At 42.6% G+C, this 19371-nt stretch overlaps 1 protein-coding gene and 1 non-coding gene across 11 annotated transcripts in view; one reads left to right on the top strand and one right to left on the bottom strand.

Annotated features, from left to right (window-relative positions):
* Positions 1 to 19371, bottom strand: part of KMT2A (lysine methyltransferase 2A) — a 78058-nt gene that overhangs the window by 30184 nt on the left and 28503 nt on the right. For 3 of the 10 annotated variants that reach the window (XM_086339517.1, XM_086339518.1, XM_086339514.1), the window contains 13 exons: positions 16709 to 19362; positions 15241 to 15418; positions 14154 to 14388; positions 12560 to 12624; positions 11550 to 11927; positions 11151 to 11224; positions 10044 to 10175; positions 8797 to 8910; positions 4980 to 5126; positions 4502 to 4597; positions 4177 to 4297; positions 2548 to 2670; positions 1934 to 2118 (listed from right to left, as the gene is read on the bottom strand). In XM_086339517.1, coding sequence (XP_086195643.1) covers positions 1934 to 2118; positions 2548 to 2670; positions 4177 to 4297; positions 4502 to 4597; positions 4980 to 5126; positions 8797 to 8910; positions 10044 to 10175; positions 11151 to 11224; positions 11550 to 11927; positions 12560 to 12624; positions 14154 to 14388; positions 15241 to 15418; positions 16709 to 19362 — 4502 coding nt within the window. The remainder of the gene's footprint in view (positions 1 to 1933; positions 2119 to 2547; positions 2671 to 4176; positions 4298 to 4501; positions 4598 to 4979; positions 5127 to 8796; positions 8911 to 10043; positions 10176 to 11150; positions 11225 to 11549; positions 11928 to 12559; positions 12625 to 14153; positions 14389 to 15240; positions 15419 to 16708; positions 19363 to 19371) is intronic. The other 7 variants (XM_086339519.1, XM_086339521.1, XM_086339512.1 and 4 more) reach the window with 5 other exon arrangements.
* Positions 3362 to 3495, top strand: LOC147357542 (small nucleolar RNA SNORA70). Its single transcript, XR_015142558.1, has one exon. It is a non-coding gene; the product is annotated as a small nucleolar RNA SNORA70 (small nucleolar RNA).

Below are 19371 nucleotides of genomic sequence, written 5' to 3'. Positions count from 1 at the left end.
GGGGTGGCAGAGGGCAAGATGGCTAGATAGCATCCACTGACTCAATGGACATGAATTTGAGCAAACTCCAGGAGACAGTGAAGGACAGAGAAGCTTGGCGTGCTGCGGTCCATGGGGTGGCAAAGAGTCGGACACGATTTAGCAGTTGAACATCAACTGGATGATGCATATTATAAAAACCCAAAGAACTTGAAAATAATCAGAGATTTCTCAAACAATAGAAAAGGAAAGTTAAAAATGAGCCAGCTATCTAATAGCTTGGCTAGCTAACTTAGGAGCTTTGCTTGGTAACTCCCAACCTAGTATGAAGAAACAGAAACCGTCTACTTGCTTTTGAGTAAGACAGCAACTAATTTCCTATTTAAAAAATAGACTTTATTAAAAGATAAAGCAGGATTTCCCTGGTGGCTTGGTGGTGAAGAATCCACCTGCCAATGCAGGAGACACGGGTTCAATCCATGGACTGGGAAGATCCTACATGCCACGGAGCAACTAAGCCTATGCACAACTATTGAGCCTGCGTTCTAGAATGGAAAGCCACAACTACTGAGCCCACGTGCTGCAGCTACTGAAACCTGCGTGTCTAGAGCCCGTGCTCCACCGTAAGAGAACCCACTTCAATGAGAAGCCTGTGCATTACAACTAGAGAGCAGCCCCTGTTTGCTAAATCACAGAAAAGCCCATGAAGCAGTAAAGACCCAGCAGAGCCAACAATAAATAAATACATAAAATTATTTTTAAAAAAGAGAGAGCAGCGGCTTAGCTCTGAGTTAAAGTTAGCTATGTGGTTCTTCCAACGTTATACCTGTGTTCCCAATGACAAATTTATGTATAATTCATGACTTGAATGGACAAAACATACTGATTTTCAAATTGTGTCCTGAGGAGACCTGGAACTGTCCTGGAGCCAAAGGGCCTCTGGTCCCACTACCACCCTCGTACATCAGGTCACCACCCTGCTCCCTCTAACCTAAAGCACTATACCTGCTTCCCAACCATGGCTCCCACCTCTAGGCTCAGTCCTCGCCAATCTTCTGTCTCACTCAAGTCATTGTTACAGGTATTTTTTTCCCTCCTCTAAAAAGCAACCTAGACAGCATATTAAAAAGCAGAGACATTACTTTGCCAACAAAGGTCCATCTAGTCAAAGCTATGGTTTTTCCAGTAGTTATGTATGGATGTGAGAGTTGGACTATAAAGAAAGCTGACCGCCGAAGAAATGATGCTTTTGAACTGTGGTGTTGGAGAAGACTCTTGAGAGTCCCTTGGACTGCAAGGAGATCCAACCAGTCCATCCCAAAGGAAATCAGTCCTGAATATTCATTGGAAGGACTGATGCTGAAGCTGAAACTCCAATACTCTGGCCACCTGATGCGAAGAACTGACTCATCTGAAAAGACTCTGATGCTGGGCAAGATTGAAGGCAGGAGAAGGAAGCAACAGAGGATGAGATGGTTGGATGGCATCACCGACTCAATGGACACGAGTTTGAGTAAACTCCAGGAGTTGGTGATGGACAAGGAGGCCTGGCATGCTGCAGTCTATGGTGTCATGACTGAGCAACTTAATTGAACTGAACTGAACTGAACTGAAAAAGTAACTCTCATCAGGTTACTCTTTTGAGTGAAGTCCTTCATGGACTCCCCGTAGCCTTCAGAATACAAAGTTCAGATTTCGTATTACAACAACAAGACTTTTGAAAGAGACATGGCCCCTTCCTTCTTTTTACCCCAGAGAAGCATTTTACTCTTGGTGCTGAAGTTTTTCTTACTGGCCAAAGGCCAAAACAAGGAACTCTACAAATCTAAATGAAGAATGAAACAAAAGAAAACAAATTAGGAAGCACACAGGCACAACAACCAACACATTCCACAATGAGGTCAAAACAACCAAAGAGCAAGTTCTCAGGATACAGAACGACACCTGGGCCTACCTGTCGGTAGCGCAGCAGGTGGCTGGTGGTCCGAGAGTTCAACAAGGCTGTCAGTACTTGCTTCAGCGAGATCTGGAGCTCTTTCTCAAGGGCCAGTCGCCACTCCGCAGGGTGCCGCTCTGTGCAGTTCACACACGTGTAGGCCACACTCTCTGGCAGATTAGACAGAATCTCATACATCTCATCTGGGGAGACAAAAACCTACTGTGACAAGGTGCTCTCAGAGTGGAAGAGGGGGAAAAGAGGAAGTTATTCCACTGAACTTAACATCAGGCTGTATGTTAGAAACGTTAAGTCTCTCACACCCCCTAAGAACTCCTATGTACTGATCTCCAAAGGGACAGTATTACCACTAACTCAGGATTCAGCTACTGGAGAGCCAACAGGTTATGGTATCCACAAAGGACAACATTTAAGTATTTTAAAGAACGTGTTCAAGGTAAATGAACACAATGTAATACAATGATCTTATTTTAGAGACCAAAAAATAAACTTAAAAAGACTTCAAGTAACAGCACTACTGTAATGTTATGCAGTGTTATATTTATAGTACTTTGGGGCTACTAGTGCAGTGTACCAAGAAAGAAGGAAATTGTAATAAAAAAGACTCCAACCTTCTGTACCTGAAAGATTCTCACATTTGGAATGGACCCATCGATCACATTTCCCACACTGCATCATCTTACTCTCATAGTCATCATCATCATAACACTTATCACAGAGAGGGCAGAAGTTTCCTGAAAGCAAAGCAAAGTTTTCAGCAGGCCCTTGACTAACATATGGTCAATCTGATCTAAAATGTAAGCCACCACAGTCTGCTTCTGAAACTACTTACAAATGCCAGCCTGCATCTACCATGAAATGTTCACACATGTGTAATCTGTCAGGATTATTCTGAGCTCACAGAATATTCCACTAGTTCTCTTCTTTAGACCCATTTTTAAAGGTCACAAGGTAGCCTTTTATAGATAACATAATAGAAAAAGAATGGAAGACAGAACTCTCTCTCTTAAACATTCCAAAGAAATGTTTAAGTTTTTTAAAAAAGAGAAGGTAAAAGACGCACTTAATTTATACTTCTCCCTTATTCCTAGTGCTTTTACATTAGTTTAGAGCAGTGTTTCCTAAAATTCAGAAAAGTATACAATCTTCATCAGTTTGTTTTATCTGTGTATCCCCTATTATTTTTACTTAATATACAATGTTGACTTGCTTAATTTAAGTAACTTCAACAGTGAACTTTGTATCATTATTATCCTAAGTCAGTTTAATGTATTGCCTATAATCTTTTTCTAACACAATTGTTAAAATCCTGGGCTCGGTATCACCTAAAATCATTTCTGAAACAATCAAATGTATATTTACCTCACTTTGGGAAGTAATGCTTTAGAGCATTTCTTTGTGGTGAGTTACTATAAACAGTCCCCTTTGCAGCCAATTAAGCAGACTGTGCTCTTCTCCCATGGGGGCCCAGTGTGCGATGGCTGCACACAGCAGCCTCCTTGGTGGTATAGGTAGTCTGTTACCTGTACAGGTTGCCCTAAAGGATCTTAGAGACAGCCCTTTCCAGTGGACATTCATGACTGGCATGTTGTTCCCAATCCATGCTCCAGACAACTGTATCAGGAGCCTCTGGAGAGCCCCAAGGCACAGTGCCCAGGGTCCACAGTGGCCAATTATAATGTCCATCTGCACCAAGCTGCAGAACAAGAAGCCTGTGATTGAGGCCCTCTGCAGGGCCAAGTTCAAGTACCCTGGCTGCCAAAAGAGCCACATCTCTAAGAAGCAGGGATTTATTAAGTGTTACAGGGATGAATTTGAAAGCATGGTTCCAAATGTTTTTCTGTTTCTCGACTGAATGGCTCTTCTTCCTCAAAAGCAGCTTATCCCAGATGGCTGTGGTGGGGGTGGGTCAAATACATCCCTAATTGTGGCCCCTTGGATAAGTGGCGAGTCTTGCATGCATGACAGCCTTGGTGGTGTCCCATCCTTACTCATGCCCACCAGTAAATCCAACTTTCCTGTCAAAAAAAAAATCTCCTTAATTCACACCCCAAAAGATAAGAAAACCTTTTTAGTTGCTACAATTCCGTGTGTCAAGAAAAGAGCAAGACCAGAAACTCAGGAAATGTGTCTAAACGGCATCCTTGACAAGAATGGTCCTTCCACTGCAGTGTCCACTTTGCCTCCCAAACGCTAAGAACAACCTCTAAAAGTTGACTAAGCTAGCTTTTCTGAGTTACCTTTAGCAAAGAGTTTGGCACAATCATGGCACAGTGAGAAATCGTGAGACCACTGTGCATCCCACCCTTTGCCGGGAGTCGTAGATCCACAGCTCTTGCAGCGAACACACTTCGTACAGATCTGGAAGAGATGGAAAGTCAATCGGAACTTCTTATTTTTAATATCTCTTCTTATTTAAGATCTTTAAAAAATCCATTTCCAGAGTTGACTTCTCGACTGGAACGGCTCCTCTTCCCTCAAGCAGCATATTCCTCTTACAGCTTGTGCAAGCCCGACAGCCTGGCCCCAGGACAATTCCTCAAAGTTCACCTTGTGTGTACTCACCCAAACCTTCTTTTTCTTTGTGGGTTTGGTGGGGTAATTTGGTCCCAGGCACTCAGGGTGATAGCTGTTTCGGCACTTGTTACACTCCAGCAGCTGCTGTAGGAAAATAAGAGAGCAAAACGGTGGATGTCATCTCACCTCCAGTGAACACCTACCACTTAGTACCCCATTTCATACTTCTCAGGTAAATCCAGCACATCACTGTAACAGTTTAAACTTCCTCATAAATTACTCTCAAGGCATAGGGATTTATTTCCTGCCAAAGGTACTCAGTGATAAACATTTTGATGAAGCAGGTTTGAGGATTTTATCAAATATCACATTTTCTGCTATATTGATGGCAAATGATTACACTGGGTTAAACAGTCAAACCAGACTAAGCCTAGAGAGAAAAAATATAGACACAAAATTCTAAATTAAAAGGCAGAAATGGAGAGAGAGAGTAATACGCTAAGTGACTCCATCACCAGCTTTGTACCTTTGCAGCCTGATGCTGCCTCCCACAGACATGACAGAACTTGCAGCGGCGACAACACCAGTTTTCCAGCTGGTCCTCCAGAGGGCGCTCGTTCTCCTCCAGACAAAACTTGTGGAAGGGCTCACAACAGACTTGGCAATACACAAACTAGGGTAAGACAGCACAGAGGTTATCAAATACCATGCAGAAATACCAACCAAATCCTACCTGCTTATCTTGACCTTTACAAGTCCAGTAGTATATACTTTTTATTCAATATGTTCACTAAGCAGTGATTATGTTAAAAAAAGCAGAATACTGGGAACTGCAGGAGTTTCCGAGGACTAAAGCAGTAATAATAAAATTATAAAATAACCAAGTGGGGACTTCCCCCAAGGTCCAGAGGCTAAGACTCTGCACTTGCAAGGCAGGGGGCCCAGGTTCCATCCTTGGTCAGGGAACTAGATCCCACGTGCCACAACTAAGAGTTCACGTACCACAACTAAAAAATCCTGCATGCTGTAACTAAGACCCGGTGCAACTAAATAAATAAATACTTTTAAATAAAATAGAATAATTAAATAGATATATAATCTAAAAATTTAATAGAATGTGCTAAGTATCATAAAAGAAGTTATCAATAAAGCACTAAGGCAATGTAAAAGACTGTCGTACGGGGACATAGGGAGGGTTTTAAAAGTTTTCTACAACCTTCTAAACAACTGTAAGTTCTGGTTTGTCCTTCCCATCTCTTATTTTAGAAACATGTTATTCTCATTCTGAAACAGGGATTTTCAAAAATTCAAATGAGGGTGACTCATAATTTTCTTTTGCCATGAAAGAATTAGTGGGCCAAAACTATAAAGTCTACTTAGATAACTGTAACATACCAATGTTAATTTGCTGATTTTGATAATTATACTGTGATTATATAAGAGGATGTCCTTGGAAATACACCATGTAGTATTTAGAGGTTTTTAAAAGGGCCTATGTCTGCAACTTACTCTTAAATTTAAGAAAAAATGTCTACATGTAAAACATATACATTTTATTTCTTATTCTGTAAAATACATATACAAAGAGAAAAGGATAAGGTAAATTAAAAATATTAATGTTTGGAGAATCCAGGTAGAGGGTATATGGAAATTCTTTGTACCACTCTTGCAGCTTTTCTGTAAATCCGAAATCATGTCAGTAGAAAAGGTTTCAATGGTGGGAGAGCTCACCAATTACTGGTTGTGCTTTAGGAGCGCAGTGTGGGCAGTGGGCTGTTCATTTGCTAATTCAGTTTTTAGGAATCCTGTGGGACTGCTATGCACAGCTATACAATTTAAATTTGAGCAATTATACTCTGGGGAAAAAAGCAACCTGTTTTAACACAGAAGCTGAAGTACTGGTGTTACAAAAGTAAGTTATTCCTGTGGGGAGCATGTGTGTGCATGCAAAGCCTTAGATTAAGTAGGAAAAGAGATACAGTAGATGCCTGGCACTTACAGATTGAATAGTCTTAGTTTCAATGCTATCTAAAGCAACCTCAGCACTTAGAACAATATATTGTTTGTAACAGGCACTAAGAAAATATTTCCTTAAAGAATGAATTGATGTTATTCAGTCGCTGAGTTCTGTCTGACTCTTTTGCGACCCCATGGACTGTAGCCTGCCAGGATCCTCTGTCCAGAAGGTTTTCCAAATAAGAATACTGGAGGCAGGTTGCCACTTCCTTCTCCAGGGGATCTTCCTGGAACAGGGATTAAACCTGCATCTCTTGCATTGGCAGTCAGATTCTTTACCACTGAGCCACCAGGGAAGCAAAGAATGAATGTGCTGTGCTGTGCTGTGCTTAGTCACTCAGTCATGTCTGACTCTTTGCAGTCTCATGGATTAGAGCCTGCCCGGCTCCTCTATCCATGCGGATTCTCCAGGCAAGAATGCTAGAGTGAGTTGCCATGCCCTTCTCCAGGAGATATTCCCAACCCAGAGATCGAACCCAGGTCTCCTGTATTGCAGGCAGATTCCTTACCATCTGAGCCACCAGGGAAGCCCAAAGAATGAATACCAGGCAATAATTTGTAATATTGCTAATGCATAATTTAAAATAGCAAGTGGGCAGGACTGAATCTCTTAGCCAGTGATTGTTTAACATCTGGTTACAACTTGGCTTTGGGTTTTATGACCTCAGAATACATATGAGATAATAAGCTAAGGAGGTATTCAGGAATTGAGAATTACATGAATGAAAATATTACTCTTTCCTATTTAGAACTGTGCTATCTTTTTCTCCTTTATTGTACACGTGGCAAATACTCACTGCGAAAACACTCAAAAAAATAAAGAAAATAATAAAAGTCACCAATAATCCGACTACATGCTTAAGATTTTGGTGTAAATCGTTCAGAATTCTTCCTATGTATATATTTCAAAAACATTTTTCCAAACCAAAATGGGATTGTGCTTTACATACTATTTTGTGACCTGCTCTTTTAACTCAGTGCTGTGTCATGGACATCTTTCCATGTCAATATGAACCTATATTATCTTAAGGACTTCATATTTGCCATTATATGCGTGTCTTATAATTATTTTAACCAAGGTGCTGCTGCTGCTAAGTCACTTCAGTCGTGTCCGACTCTGTGCGACCCCAGAGACAGCAGCCCACCAGGCTCCCCCGTCCCTGGGATTCTCCAGGCAAGAACATGGAGAGGGTTGCCATTTCCTTCTCCAATGCATGAAAGTGAAAAGTGAAAGTGAAGTCGCTCAGTCGTGTCCGACTCTTAGTGACCCCATAGACTGCAGCCCACCAGGCTCCTCCGTCCATGGGATTTTCCAGGCAAGAGTACTGGAGTGGGGTGCCATTGCCTTCTCCGAACCAAGGTAGCAGCCCCTTATTGATAACTTCTGGAGTTGTCTCCAATTATTCATTATCATAAATACTGAAATAAGCCCTTCTGTTTATCATATGTACATACAAACATGTATACATATAGAAACACATATATACATACCTATACGTATTTGCCGGGTTACCTAATTATATCCTCAAGATAAATGCCTGGAGTGCAAGTGCTGGGTTAGAGGGTATATCCATTCTAAAGACAAATACATATTTCCAAACAATCTTCTCAGAAAGATTCTAACTAGATTTTCAGAAACAGGAAGTCTCCATTTACACTTGATCCTTTTTATCATGTTTTAATTTACAGTGTATGGTAATAGGAAAGTTTGACATTCCCCGCACACCATGTTTTTACTTCTCATTTTGTGAATTATATATTCCTGTCTTTAGACTATTTTTTTAAACTGGGTGTTACTCCTTTTTCTTATTAATTGCTGAGAGCTCTTTACAGACAAGGTAGTTTTGCTATTCAAAACTATAAAATGACTACCAAGAGCAATTCTTTTTCTAGAAAAGCATTTATCATTTGTGTGGATACCTAGAAGAAAAATCAGAACTCTATATTATAAGAAATGAAACTGTTAAAACTTTCACACTCAGTAACTGCTACTCTAATAAAAAGCAGACTCCTTTTGTATACCTGTGGCGGATTCATTTCGATATTTGGCAAAACTAATACAATTATGTAAAGTTTAAAAAATAAAATAAAATTTTAAAAAAATAAAGAGGATAAAAAAATAAATAAATAAATAAAGTATTTTCTGGGAAAAAAAAAAAAAGCAGACTCCTTTCTGAAATTTCTAAAAAACAAAAACATTTAAATTGCTGGTTTAAACAGGGTATAGTGCCTGCTATAAACCAACGAAACAGAATATAATGATTTGTTTCATCACAGCAAAATAATCTCTCATACTGTCTGGCGTACCAAGAAGCAGGAGATCTTACCTCTACGTGGCCACTACTGGCACAGAGAAAGCAAACTACCCTGGGTGTTATAGGGACAGAGGTCAAGATTCCTAAGCCTCCCATCTCCCACACATTTTCTGCTTCACAATCCTCCTGTGGAGAGAGAGAAAGATCATTTACAAGAGCCATATGACACAACACTACATGGAAAATAAGGACGAAAAGCAGAAAAAGAGAGAGACACCAAAACGTCAAGAATACTTCATTTCAATGAGTTCAAAACTGCTGCTTTGAAACTTTTAAATCTCAAACACAATCTCTTAAAAGGATCACCTGTTAACCACAATGCAAAAATGTACTGGGACTAGATTTCCCTTAGAGTTTGGCTTATTCAAGTGATCATCATGGTTTGATAATTTCTATGTGAAACAATCACTTCCTCAGACACGGTTCTCATCAAAATGCACTTTAGAGCTCAAGATGGGCAGGGCTGTCTCCATGCCTCTGCCCTCTAGTCAGTTCACAGACTGACCTGGTAACAAGTGACCAGAGCTCTTACACACTTGAACCCATCTATTAATGGCAGGTCTTCACCCACCCACACTGCCCCCGGCAAGGACCTAGAGGAGTGGGAGGGAGGCTCAAGAGGGAAGGGATATATGAATACACACAGCTGATTCACACTGTTGCACAGCAGAAACTAACACACCATTGTATGGCAATTGTGTGTGTGTGTGTGTTAGTCACTCAGTTGTATCCGACTCTTTGTGACCCCATGTATTGTAGCCCACCAGGCTCCTCTGTCCATGGGATTTCCCAGGCAATAATACTGGAGTGGGTTGCCATTTCCTTCTCCAGGTAACATCATTTTCCTGATTTAAAGTCCACAACACTTGGACTTGCCCTGGTGGCAGGGTAGTTAAGCATGTGCCTGCCAATGAAGGGGACATGGGTTCAATCTTTGGTCCGGGAAAATTCCACATGCCACAGAGCCATGAAGCCCATGCCCCACAGATATTGAAGCCTAGATACTCCAGGGCCCATAAGTCACAACTAATGAGCCCCTGTGCCACAAACACTGAGGCCTGTGCGCCTAGAGCCTGTGCTCCACAAGAGAAGCCACCACAGTGAGAGGCCCGTGTACCACAACTAGAGAGTAGCCCACTCTCCGCCAACTAGAGAATGCCTGCATGCAGCAATAAAGACAGCCAAAAGGACAAAAAATTAAAATAAGTGCATAAAGTCCATAGTACTCGATATACTCTGTGGTCACGGAACACTTTTACCTTAAAGTCCACTCTGATCCTGTGGACTCCATCTGCTGGAACTTTCTGCTTGGAGCTATTGCCATTGGAGAGAGTGCTGAGGATGTTCAAAGTGCCTGCATTTTCCTGCTTATTGACCGGAGGTGGTTTCTCCTGCAGGGACAGAAGATAGATAAAGAACAAATCCACATCCGGCTTGCCTTCACTCTCACAACAGATAACAACGCAAACAACAAACCGTACTACTAGTTCTGGAAAACATGCTTCCCATTTAAGTATCCTATAGAGACAGAGAAGCAATCTTCAGTTTCCCCCCCACCCCCACTGAGGCATTTTACTGGCACGTATGTATTATATCCCTGGAAAAAACATGCCAGGATTTTCACTCTCATGCATCTTCGTCTTGCTTCCTTGTGGTCCATGATGCCTGCTGAGGCTGTCAGTACAATGAAGCCACGCTGATGAGAAGGGAGCAGGTTATTCTGCCACTGTTCTAGATCTTTGGAGTTGCACACATCAAATCTGGAGCTGATCGCTCCACATCTGTGTAACCCGCCTATGAGATTCAAGACAATTTTCCCAGCTCTGTGATCATCAGTGATTTCAAATTTGCAGCAGAACCACGCTTCATCATCACAGTTAGAAACAGACAATGACTCTGGAGCACGACTTAATAAGAGCTTGGCATTTGCCTCTCTTTTCAGCGCTGCCCATGTGCTCCAAAGCGTTGGCCTAGATGTGCATGCACACCATTATGGGGGCACAGAAAGAATCAGAAGATTCTTAAAGACCCGTCTTCACATAATAAAATAAAAATAGTGGACACAGAGAATGGTGATTGTTATAGACAAATACTGCTAAAGGAGGTTGAGGGGGGAAAAAATTGTACTAAGCAGCCTGTAATGTACACATAAGCATGTGGGGTTACGAAGAAAGGGAAAACAACCAGGGGGAGAAAAGAGAGCTAAAGCTTAAACCTGAAGTATGCTAATTTTAAGAAACTCCACTGCCATCTACATAGAAGCAAAAATGCAGTATCACTCAATCCTGTAATTGTTCAGGACTGGGCCACCTTCCAGAACAGAACCCATGCTTGAGAAATAGCAGAGAAAACAAATCTCTCCTCACCTTTTCTTTTGGCTTTTGTTTTACAGGAATACTTGGGCGAGGAGCCACTTTTTTCTGCTTGCTTTGCTCTGGACCTAAAGGATTCAAAATAAATTGCAGTCAGATGCCACTCAACAGTTAATGTTAAATAGCAATGATGACTCTAGGACTGATGGCCCTGTGAGGAAGGGGGCATTAGAAAAAACAAAAAACTATTTAAACTCTAGGCTTTAAATGGGAAATTAACACAGTATCCCCAACTTAACTGGTTTTCGCTTCTATTTTTTATTATCATTTAACAGTTAGAAGAGAGCTAATTTTCCTGTACCGAAGACTTAAAAACAGACACTTCAGGTTTCCAGATGCTGTTTAAGACTCCAGTGTCCTGTGTTGGTTGCTCCATCTGCCGTCCTCACTCACCTGACTCTGGAGGTGGAGGTGGCTTTTTCTTGGGCTCACTGGGAGTGGTCTTGGGAACTTCTTTTCTCGGTGGTGCTGTGCTGGGGGGTTGTGGGGGGATGGCTGGTGCCGGCTGGGAGACCTGCTTGCTGGACTTCCTGGAAGCGGGTGTGGCCACGTGCTTGGCCTCAGGTCCTGGGGTGGCGGTGTTCCCTTCCTCACTCTTGTCCTCCACGGATTTGCGGGGAGGAGGGTCACTGTTGCTTTTCTTAGGGGCAGGATCCTCTCTTGCCGATGGGGTAGATTTCTGACTGGAGTCCACCGAGTTCTTCACAGCGCTGCTCTCTTTGCTCTCCTTCTTTTCACTGGTCTTAGATTTCTTCTCTTTCTTTTTCACAGCTGGAGGGGGGTGCAGAAAGCAAGATTTTTTACACGAGAAAATTTATTGCAAATATAAGTAAAAGGACTTCCCTGGCAGTCCAGTGGATAAGACTGCACTACCAATGCAGGAGGCTTGGTTTTGATCCCTAAGATTCCACATGCCACAACTAAGCCCACACGCTGCGACCAGAGAAGTCCTCATGATACGGGCGCTAGAATTCTCTAGCTCAAGTGCCACAAAGAAGGCCCAGCATTATTTAAATAAATAATGATGATAAAAATAAATAAAATATAAGTATAGGAATGTAAAAATCTTAGTCTGAGTTTCCTACAGCTAACATTGACCCTGAAAGGCTCAAGAAAGTTAATGCCAAGTTGGCAAGTCAAATCGGTATACTTTTAGTACTTTAAGGAAATGAAACATAATGTAATTTTATATGATTTTTTAAAAATTTTTATTAAGGAAATTTTCAAACATATTCCAAGGAATAGTAAAATGAACATTCATGTACCTATCACCCAGCTTCAACAACCACCCTGGGAAAGAGCAGTTCTTGAAAAGAATCTCGTGTTCTCTTTACACTAGGTATACACAACTACATGACATTAAAGCAGGAAGCATTTTGGAAACAATCTTTTTATAACACTACCTTTTGCTTGCTTCTGAAGGTAGGCTTTGGAAGGCATCCATTGTAGATTCTGACATTTTCGCATCCTAGAATAACAAGGAATACCATAAGCAAACTTCATTTAGGAGAAGCAACTGAAACAAGTGTTCAGTTGAGGGCAAGAATCAGTTAAACTTTATCCAGGGTCATTCTGGGAGTTGAAAAAAGGACTGCTCATTATTTAGATTAAATCCAAGTCTCTGAATCCTTTGATCAGCAATTTAACCCACCTCGAAAATTTAAAGGAGAAATTATCAATTTATTTTTGAAATGGGACTCAAATATCTTGCTTCCCAGTACTGACTAGCACCACATAAAACGATCAGTCATTATTTCTTGTAGTCAAATTAGTTCTGCTTTCTTATGAGATTAATATTCATAGTAATCTGAATGTAAAATGGACTGAAACTACCCAACAAATCCTTTGTCTACCACTATAATGCTACAGGGTCTGTCTTAGGGCTTGGATATATATAATTCAGTCCTCAACTTAATGAAACTCAATTTGAAATCTAAAATTAAACTGAATCCACTGCAATGCCTATTTTAATGCAAGTTTATCTTGCTATCATGCACCTTTTTTGTTGATCTGTGAACTGTCTCACTTCTTTCCACTAAGGGGACCAAGACAAGATTCTTGCTCAGGGCCAGACTACACCAAAGCCCAGAACTACCTAGTTTGTCCTAGAAACTGTCTCACCTTAAGTAAATAATGCAGCATTTTTCCCAAGTATATTTTATATAAATCATTTATGTTATGTTATTTATGTTATGTTATGTTATGTTATTCATTCATTCAGCAAATATTTATGGATAATATCTATTCCTGGTGCCAGGCACCTGATGAGATATTCAGACACCAAAATTTCTGTTTATGCAACCCTCTGGATCCATTTTAAACAAATTATCCCAGAGAGTATAAAGTGCTTTTACAACTGACTAAAAAAAGAGGGAAAAGGTAGAGTAATCAAAACTTCCAGAAAATTCCAGTGGTTAGGACTTCCACTCTCACTGCCATGGCCCGGGTTCAGTTCCTGGTCAGGGAACGAAGTTTCTGCAAGCTGTGTGCAGGGTGGGAGAGGCTTCCACAGGCATGAAAACATTCTGAGAGTTAGACAGCAGAGAGACTGATGTCACCAATATTTCCTGAATGCCAAAAAGGTAATTTCAGCTGACCTAACAAATACTATGCCTAAATTTGTCAGCATTTAAGTAGTAACCCATCAGAACTGCTCGGATAAATGGTAGCTCTAGGTGCATGTGGCTAAGTTTAAAATTAAATGAAAATTTTAAGTGTCGTTCCTCAGTCACACCAAACACGTTTTAGGTGCTAACCAGCCATGTGGCTAAGGGCTACCTGATTGACCTGAACAAATATAGAGGGTTCCCAGCACTGCCCCCAAGGTTTTCTTATTTAAGCGCGACCCAAACCTAGCACAGCACAAAGTCCAACTGTGCAATTCATTGTGCAACTCGAAGAGACTCAGCACAAGCACACCGGGTGTTGGGACGCGTTTTCTCTGCGACAGGCCAGGACAGCAGCCAAGGCCAGCCCCCCGGGGGGACGTGCACTCACTTGCAGCACTGCTTCTTTATGTTGCGGCCACCAAACTTGGGCTTATCCAAGCAGTTAGTGCAAACACCACAGTCCTCAGGCACCTGGCAGCCGGGACACTGCCCGCACCGCCTGGATCGCCGTCCCTTCTTCACCGGAGGTTCCTGAGGCGCCTTGTTTCTGGTGACAGGCTTAATTGGTTTGATGGGTGGAGCAAGAGGTTCAGCATCTTCTGAGCCAGCGATCGATGACTTGTCTGTTAAAGGAATGCGTCATCAGCTCTGAGGGAGTATCTGGTTCCTTCCCGTGAGCAGAGGGGAGATTCTCACAACCTACTGATGTCAGTATACACATTCAAACCTTCTTTTAACTGGAACACCAGAAATGAAATTCACTATAATAGTCATATGCAGAACTCAGAGCCTGTTTTAAGTAATTACTTAAAAGTTTCTAAATGCCTACAACTTGCAGCTTGACAACAGCAGAAATCCAAACACTGAAAACAAAATACAGTGTGACCAAAAGTCAAGAATATGAACTGAAAGCTTCTGAAGACTCTAACCTCTAAATTTCATTTCAGCAGTCACCCAGAGTTTAGGTACGATATAAAACCATGAGAATATGTCTTAGGACCTCCAACCACAGAGAGCATAACTGACCACGGGCCCCAGCTGCGGCACTCTGAAATCCAGGGGTACAGAGGCCACACTCACCACAAGGGCTGCTCTCAGTCTGTGATGAGTATGGCAGTGACACTAAGGTAGGCCCTGCTCCGAGGGGACATGAGACTTCCTGACAGTCCGTGTTCTCCCTGACAGCCTTGCTGAGCTGTCTCCAACTGCACGGCCTCCAGGAAGATTCTGCCAGGCCTTCCTTTCCACTCTCCTTTACTAGGGTCAGACCTACAGAGTAGGCTGACAGCTCCCCCAAGCTTTCCCAACTCCCTCCCCGTATTTCAGGCATTTCCTCTAATAAGATCTTTACCTGGTCAATCCTCCCATTGACATCTGGTTCCTGGGGGGCCCAGCCTAATATACAATGCTGTGCAGAACCCACTACGTACCCGCAGGATGATCAGCACACAAACCCAAGGTCATCCCCAACCTACCATCATTTCCCATGGAAGACAAAATCTTTTCTCGTTCTTCCCATGGTAAGGCACTCAGGGTGGGCATGTCATCAGGAAACACAGCTCGTTTTCGGCCAAGGGCAACAGCAGCTCTTCTGCAGACATGTTTAATCCGGGGTCCTCGCACAGAGGTCTCCGAGGAGTCACTTTCTTGACCCTGAGAGGGAGGCAAGCCCAGAACAAACAATAACAACCATCTGTGTTGAAAACAAAATTGAATGAAGCCAAGGTATAGTTGATTAACTTATTATAGTCTAGAGTCAACACATACAACTCTAGTTATCCCCAGCTGATATGCCATATCAATACATAGAAATCACCTACTTCTAAAATTGGCAGAAAAGGATTCTAATAAAAAAACAGAAATCAACTAAGCTTCTATTCCCAATTATACTACTTTAAAATTCCCCTCAAAAAAATTCAAGCTGCCAGTCTGTATTATCAAGGAGTTCAGTCTCGTTTAAATAGAGCGTATCAAACAACAGACTGTTTCTCTGATCAGCAGAGAAGTAGGGGGAAATAACTTACAAATGGAGGCATAAAAGGCCACAGCTCCAAACAGAAATGTCTCACATTTTAGGGAGCTGCAGCTCCTATCACTAGGAGGTTAACCAAAAACATCCAAAATGGTGTCAGAAGTCTCATCATATTCCTGCTAGACCTCCCAAATGGTAGAATTACTAAATGTAAGTGTGCCACTACACTGAATTATATTAGAGCCTAAGTTTGTGGTCATTTTAACCTTGATGTGTCAATATAAGCATGCAACTACTACATGACCATTTTAAAAAACAATCTAAAGATTGGCAGGTTTTCTCATAAAAGGCCAGTGTCTAGCTCATTTTGTAAAAAAATAAAAAAGTGCTGCTCTTTACAAAGATCTGTTTGTCATCATCTTAACTAACTGAATTGTACAGCTTTTCTGTACCACAACTTGAGGCTAAGTGTTTCTCATATGAATTCTCCAAACACCTGTTACCTACTGTTCTAGTCACTCACTACTCAGGGGAAAAGATTCCCCCCCTCCCTGTTTTCTATAGCAAACAACAGTAAAACAATTAGACTGCAAAAATGTACCTTCAAAATTAAGTGAGATTCCATCACACCAAACCCATTAAGTACAAACACCTTGGCATTCGATGTAATATGGCCCCATGCACCTCTGGGTCTTAGTTCATCACTTGCCTTCATGAAGCAGTCCAGCTATTCCCTGCTCTTCCCATATATTTTATACTTTTCTGTCTCTATCTACACTGTTCTTCCTCTTTAAATTTTCCTCTATCATTTTCTACCTATCAAAATCCTATCTGTTCTTAAAGGACCACTGCAAATGCCACCGTCTTTTCCTGATTCCCATAATTGGATGTTAACTGAAACAGCCTCAAACCTGCTCCTAGAAGCGGCTCGAGAAACTGTTGACTTTAACAGGCAAGATGGAAAAGAGTACCTGTGCTTTGGGCTGGTCAGTTTGTTTAAGACTCTTACTCTTCTCAATCTTGCAGAGCTGGGCTTTGGCCTTTTTTAGGAGGCTGGCAACCCTCTTGTCAGTCATTGGAAGCTTGTCTGCCTGAGCCAACATGGAGCCTATGGAGGAAGTGGAATGTTTAACAGTGCTAGATGAAGGAGTGGAAAGGCAGAGGGTTTTCTCCTTCTCCAGGGATGGGGTAGTTGGGCCGAGGTCCAAGTTGCTTTTTTCCAGATTTCCTCTCCCTTTCTTTATAAGTATTTTGGTTTTGACAGCTGTCGTATCCCCAAGAGTCACAGAAGCAATATCAGTCCCAGAATCGAGTGATGAAGACTTCTTCCGCCCGGTTGCTTTTTTGGCAGAAGATGAAGTGGCCACATCTTCACCAACAGCCTTCTCTTTGGAAACTCTACCCATAGGATACAAAGCCGAGCTACTCTGAATTTCTGATCCCTTTTTCCTTTTCTCTTTCTTGGACTCCCGCTTATTCTCCTTTTCTCTCTCCCGGTCTCTCTCTCTACTCTTGTCCTTCTCCACGCTCTTGTCAGCATCTCGCTCTTTGGACAGCTCCTCGGGGGCCTTGTCTTTATTTCTCCCTCGTTCAGTCTGGGAGCCTGGGGTGAACCAAGGGAAGAGAGGAGTGGGACTACTGGATGAAAATGGCTCTGCTGGAGCACTAGTCTGCTTCCTTGGTCTCTGGTTTTTCTCTGCAGATTCCCCAGACTGAGTCAGGGAATGAGAAGGAAAAGTAAAAGTTGGGTTTAAGGCACTAGTGGCAAGAGGACCAACAGAAATGCTTAACGAGGAGGAGACAGAAGACGGTGGGGTGAGAGGTGACAGCTCAGAAGTGCTAAGCCTTCCACTTCTTGTCCTCATAGAGTGAGAAGGAGATCTTGGTTCGGATCGAATAGGGCTAAACACCTTTCTTTTCCTTTTCCTGTTAGATACTCCTGAAGAAGATGTGCCAGCAGAAGTTCGATTACTAGGCAAGGTTACAGACTCAAATATCCTAGAGTGAGCCTCACTCGGAGTAAACCTCGGCGCTCTCAGAAGCGGGCTCCTTTTGTGCATATCGAACCTTGTTCCAGAATGGAGAGGTGAAAACAATCGGGCTGAAGCAGCAGGACCAGACGTAGAAAACCCGGACGCGAAGCCGACATCCTCAGGAGTGAGTGGAGGGGGGCGGAAATTATCAAAGATTGGTTTGCGAATAAGACCTTCTTTGGCATACTTTGCTGAGGAAAAGTACTGTGGCTCTGACCTAGAGTGCTTTAGAGAAGTCCACCTAAACGTCGGTTCCCGCAAAATAGATTTTCGCTTCCCTTGCATGGGAGCGGCGGAAGTAGGCAAAAATGGTGATGCTAAGGGGATGGTTGGAGGCATGAGCCAAGGTGTGTGGTCAGAGATACTGGAGGCTGGCTGCAGTGGGGGCGGTGGTGTCAGCAGGGGTGGAGGGGGCGAGGAAGAGGTCTGCTGCTGGGGGGCACTTTGCAGAGTGGATAATTTTTTTGTGGTTCTGGATCCGAAACTTCTCTCCGACACCGAATACCTTCTGCTTCTCCGGTCACTGCTGTCATCTTCTGGGGACTGGGAAATAGGCAGTGGCGTATGGACTTCGGGGGTATCGCTCCGCTCTTCAGGAAGGACCTGAATCTCCTCAGAGGCCTGAGAATCCGTGGAGGTATCGACACTGGGGCTACTGGATCGGGAGGAGTCTGAAGACATTTGAGAGGAGTGCTGAGATGCTGCACTTGATTTTTCAGAAGATCCACAGGATGTGGCACTGAATCTACTGTTCGGTGTAGACTCCAGTCGGGCAATTTTAATTGGAGGGTCATAATCTTCATCCTCTATGAACCGCCGAGGGGTTTTGATGATCCGCGAGGAGATGGCACTGACAACAGGCATAATGAACTGTCGGATGTTTTTGACCTGTGTCTTCACCTTTCTTCCTTGCAGCTGAGCTGCTTCTTTCTCGATCTTCTTTTGAGCCCCCTTTTTCGCCCTCTGCAAGAGCTGCTTAGCAATTGTTGCATCTGTCCTTTTAGAAGAAGGAATAATCCTAACCGGCTTAATCCTTCGAGGGCTTTGTCTGACTACTGTCTTATCTTCTTTTGTGAGTGGAGGTGTTCCTTCCTTGTCTTTCCGGACCTTCTGGGGCTTTTCCAGTTCAGAGTTAATGAGGAGACCTGAAGGGGTCTTTATCCTTTCTGTTGATGGAGGCCGTCCTCGCCGGCGTACAATCTGTACCCCCTTCCTTCCTATTTGAAGCTTCCCTGTCTTAAACTTGGACTTGAGAGGAGAGAGTTTACCTGCTCTTAATTTTTTAATCTTTGTGGCTTGCTGAAATGTAGCGGAAGGCGTGCGCTTCATTTTCTTCAGGCTATCTTCTTTGTTTCCCTTTGGTAACTCGGAAATGTCCTTTCCGTGTGTTATTTTGAGTTTTACTCCAGGGAAGGTGGGAGGTCTTCCTCTCTTCTTTTCTATACTTTTAGAATCTCTCTTCTTGATCTTATCTCCAGATTTGGTCTCTGATTTATTTAGAGGGGAGAACACAGATGGGTCTGAGAGGAGAGCTGAATTTCGGTCAGAGCCACTTCTAGGTCTCCCGCGAGGTTTTCGAGGACTAGTTTTAACTGTGTATA

This window comes from Bos grunniens, chromosome 15 (genome assembly GCF_055505025.1).
Source record: "Bos grunniens cultivar Pamir isolate PY7600 chromosome 15, Bosgru_T2T1.0, whole genome shotgun sequence".
Classification (NCBI taxonomy): Eukaryota; Metazoa; Chordata; class Mammalia; order Artiodactyla; family Bovidae; genus Bos; species Bos grunniens.
The sequence above is the reverse complement of the archived record's forward strand: the minus strand, read 5'-3'. Positions and strand labels throughout refer to the sequence as shown.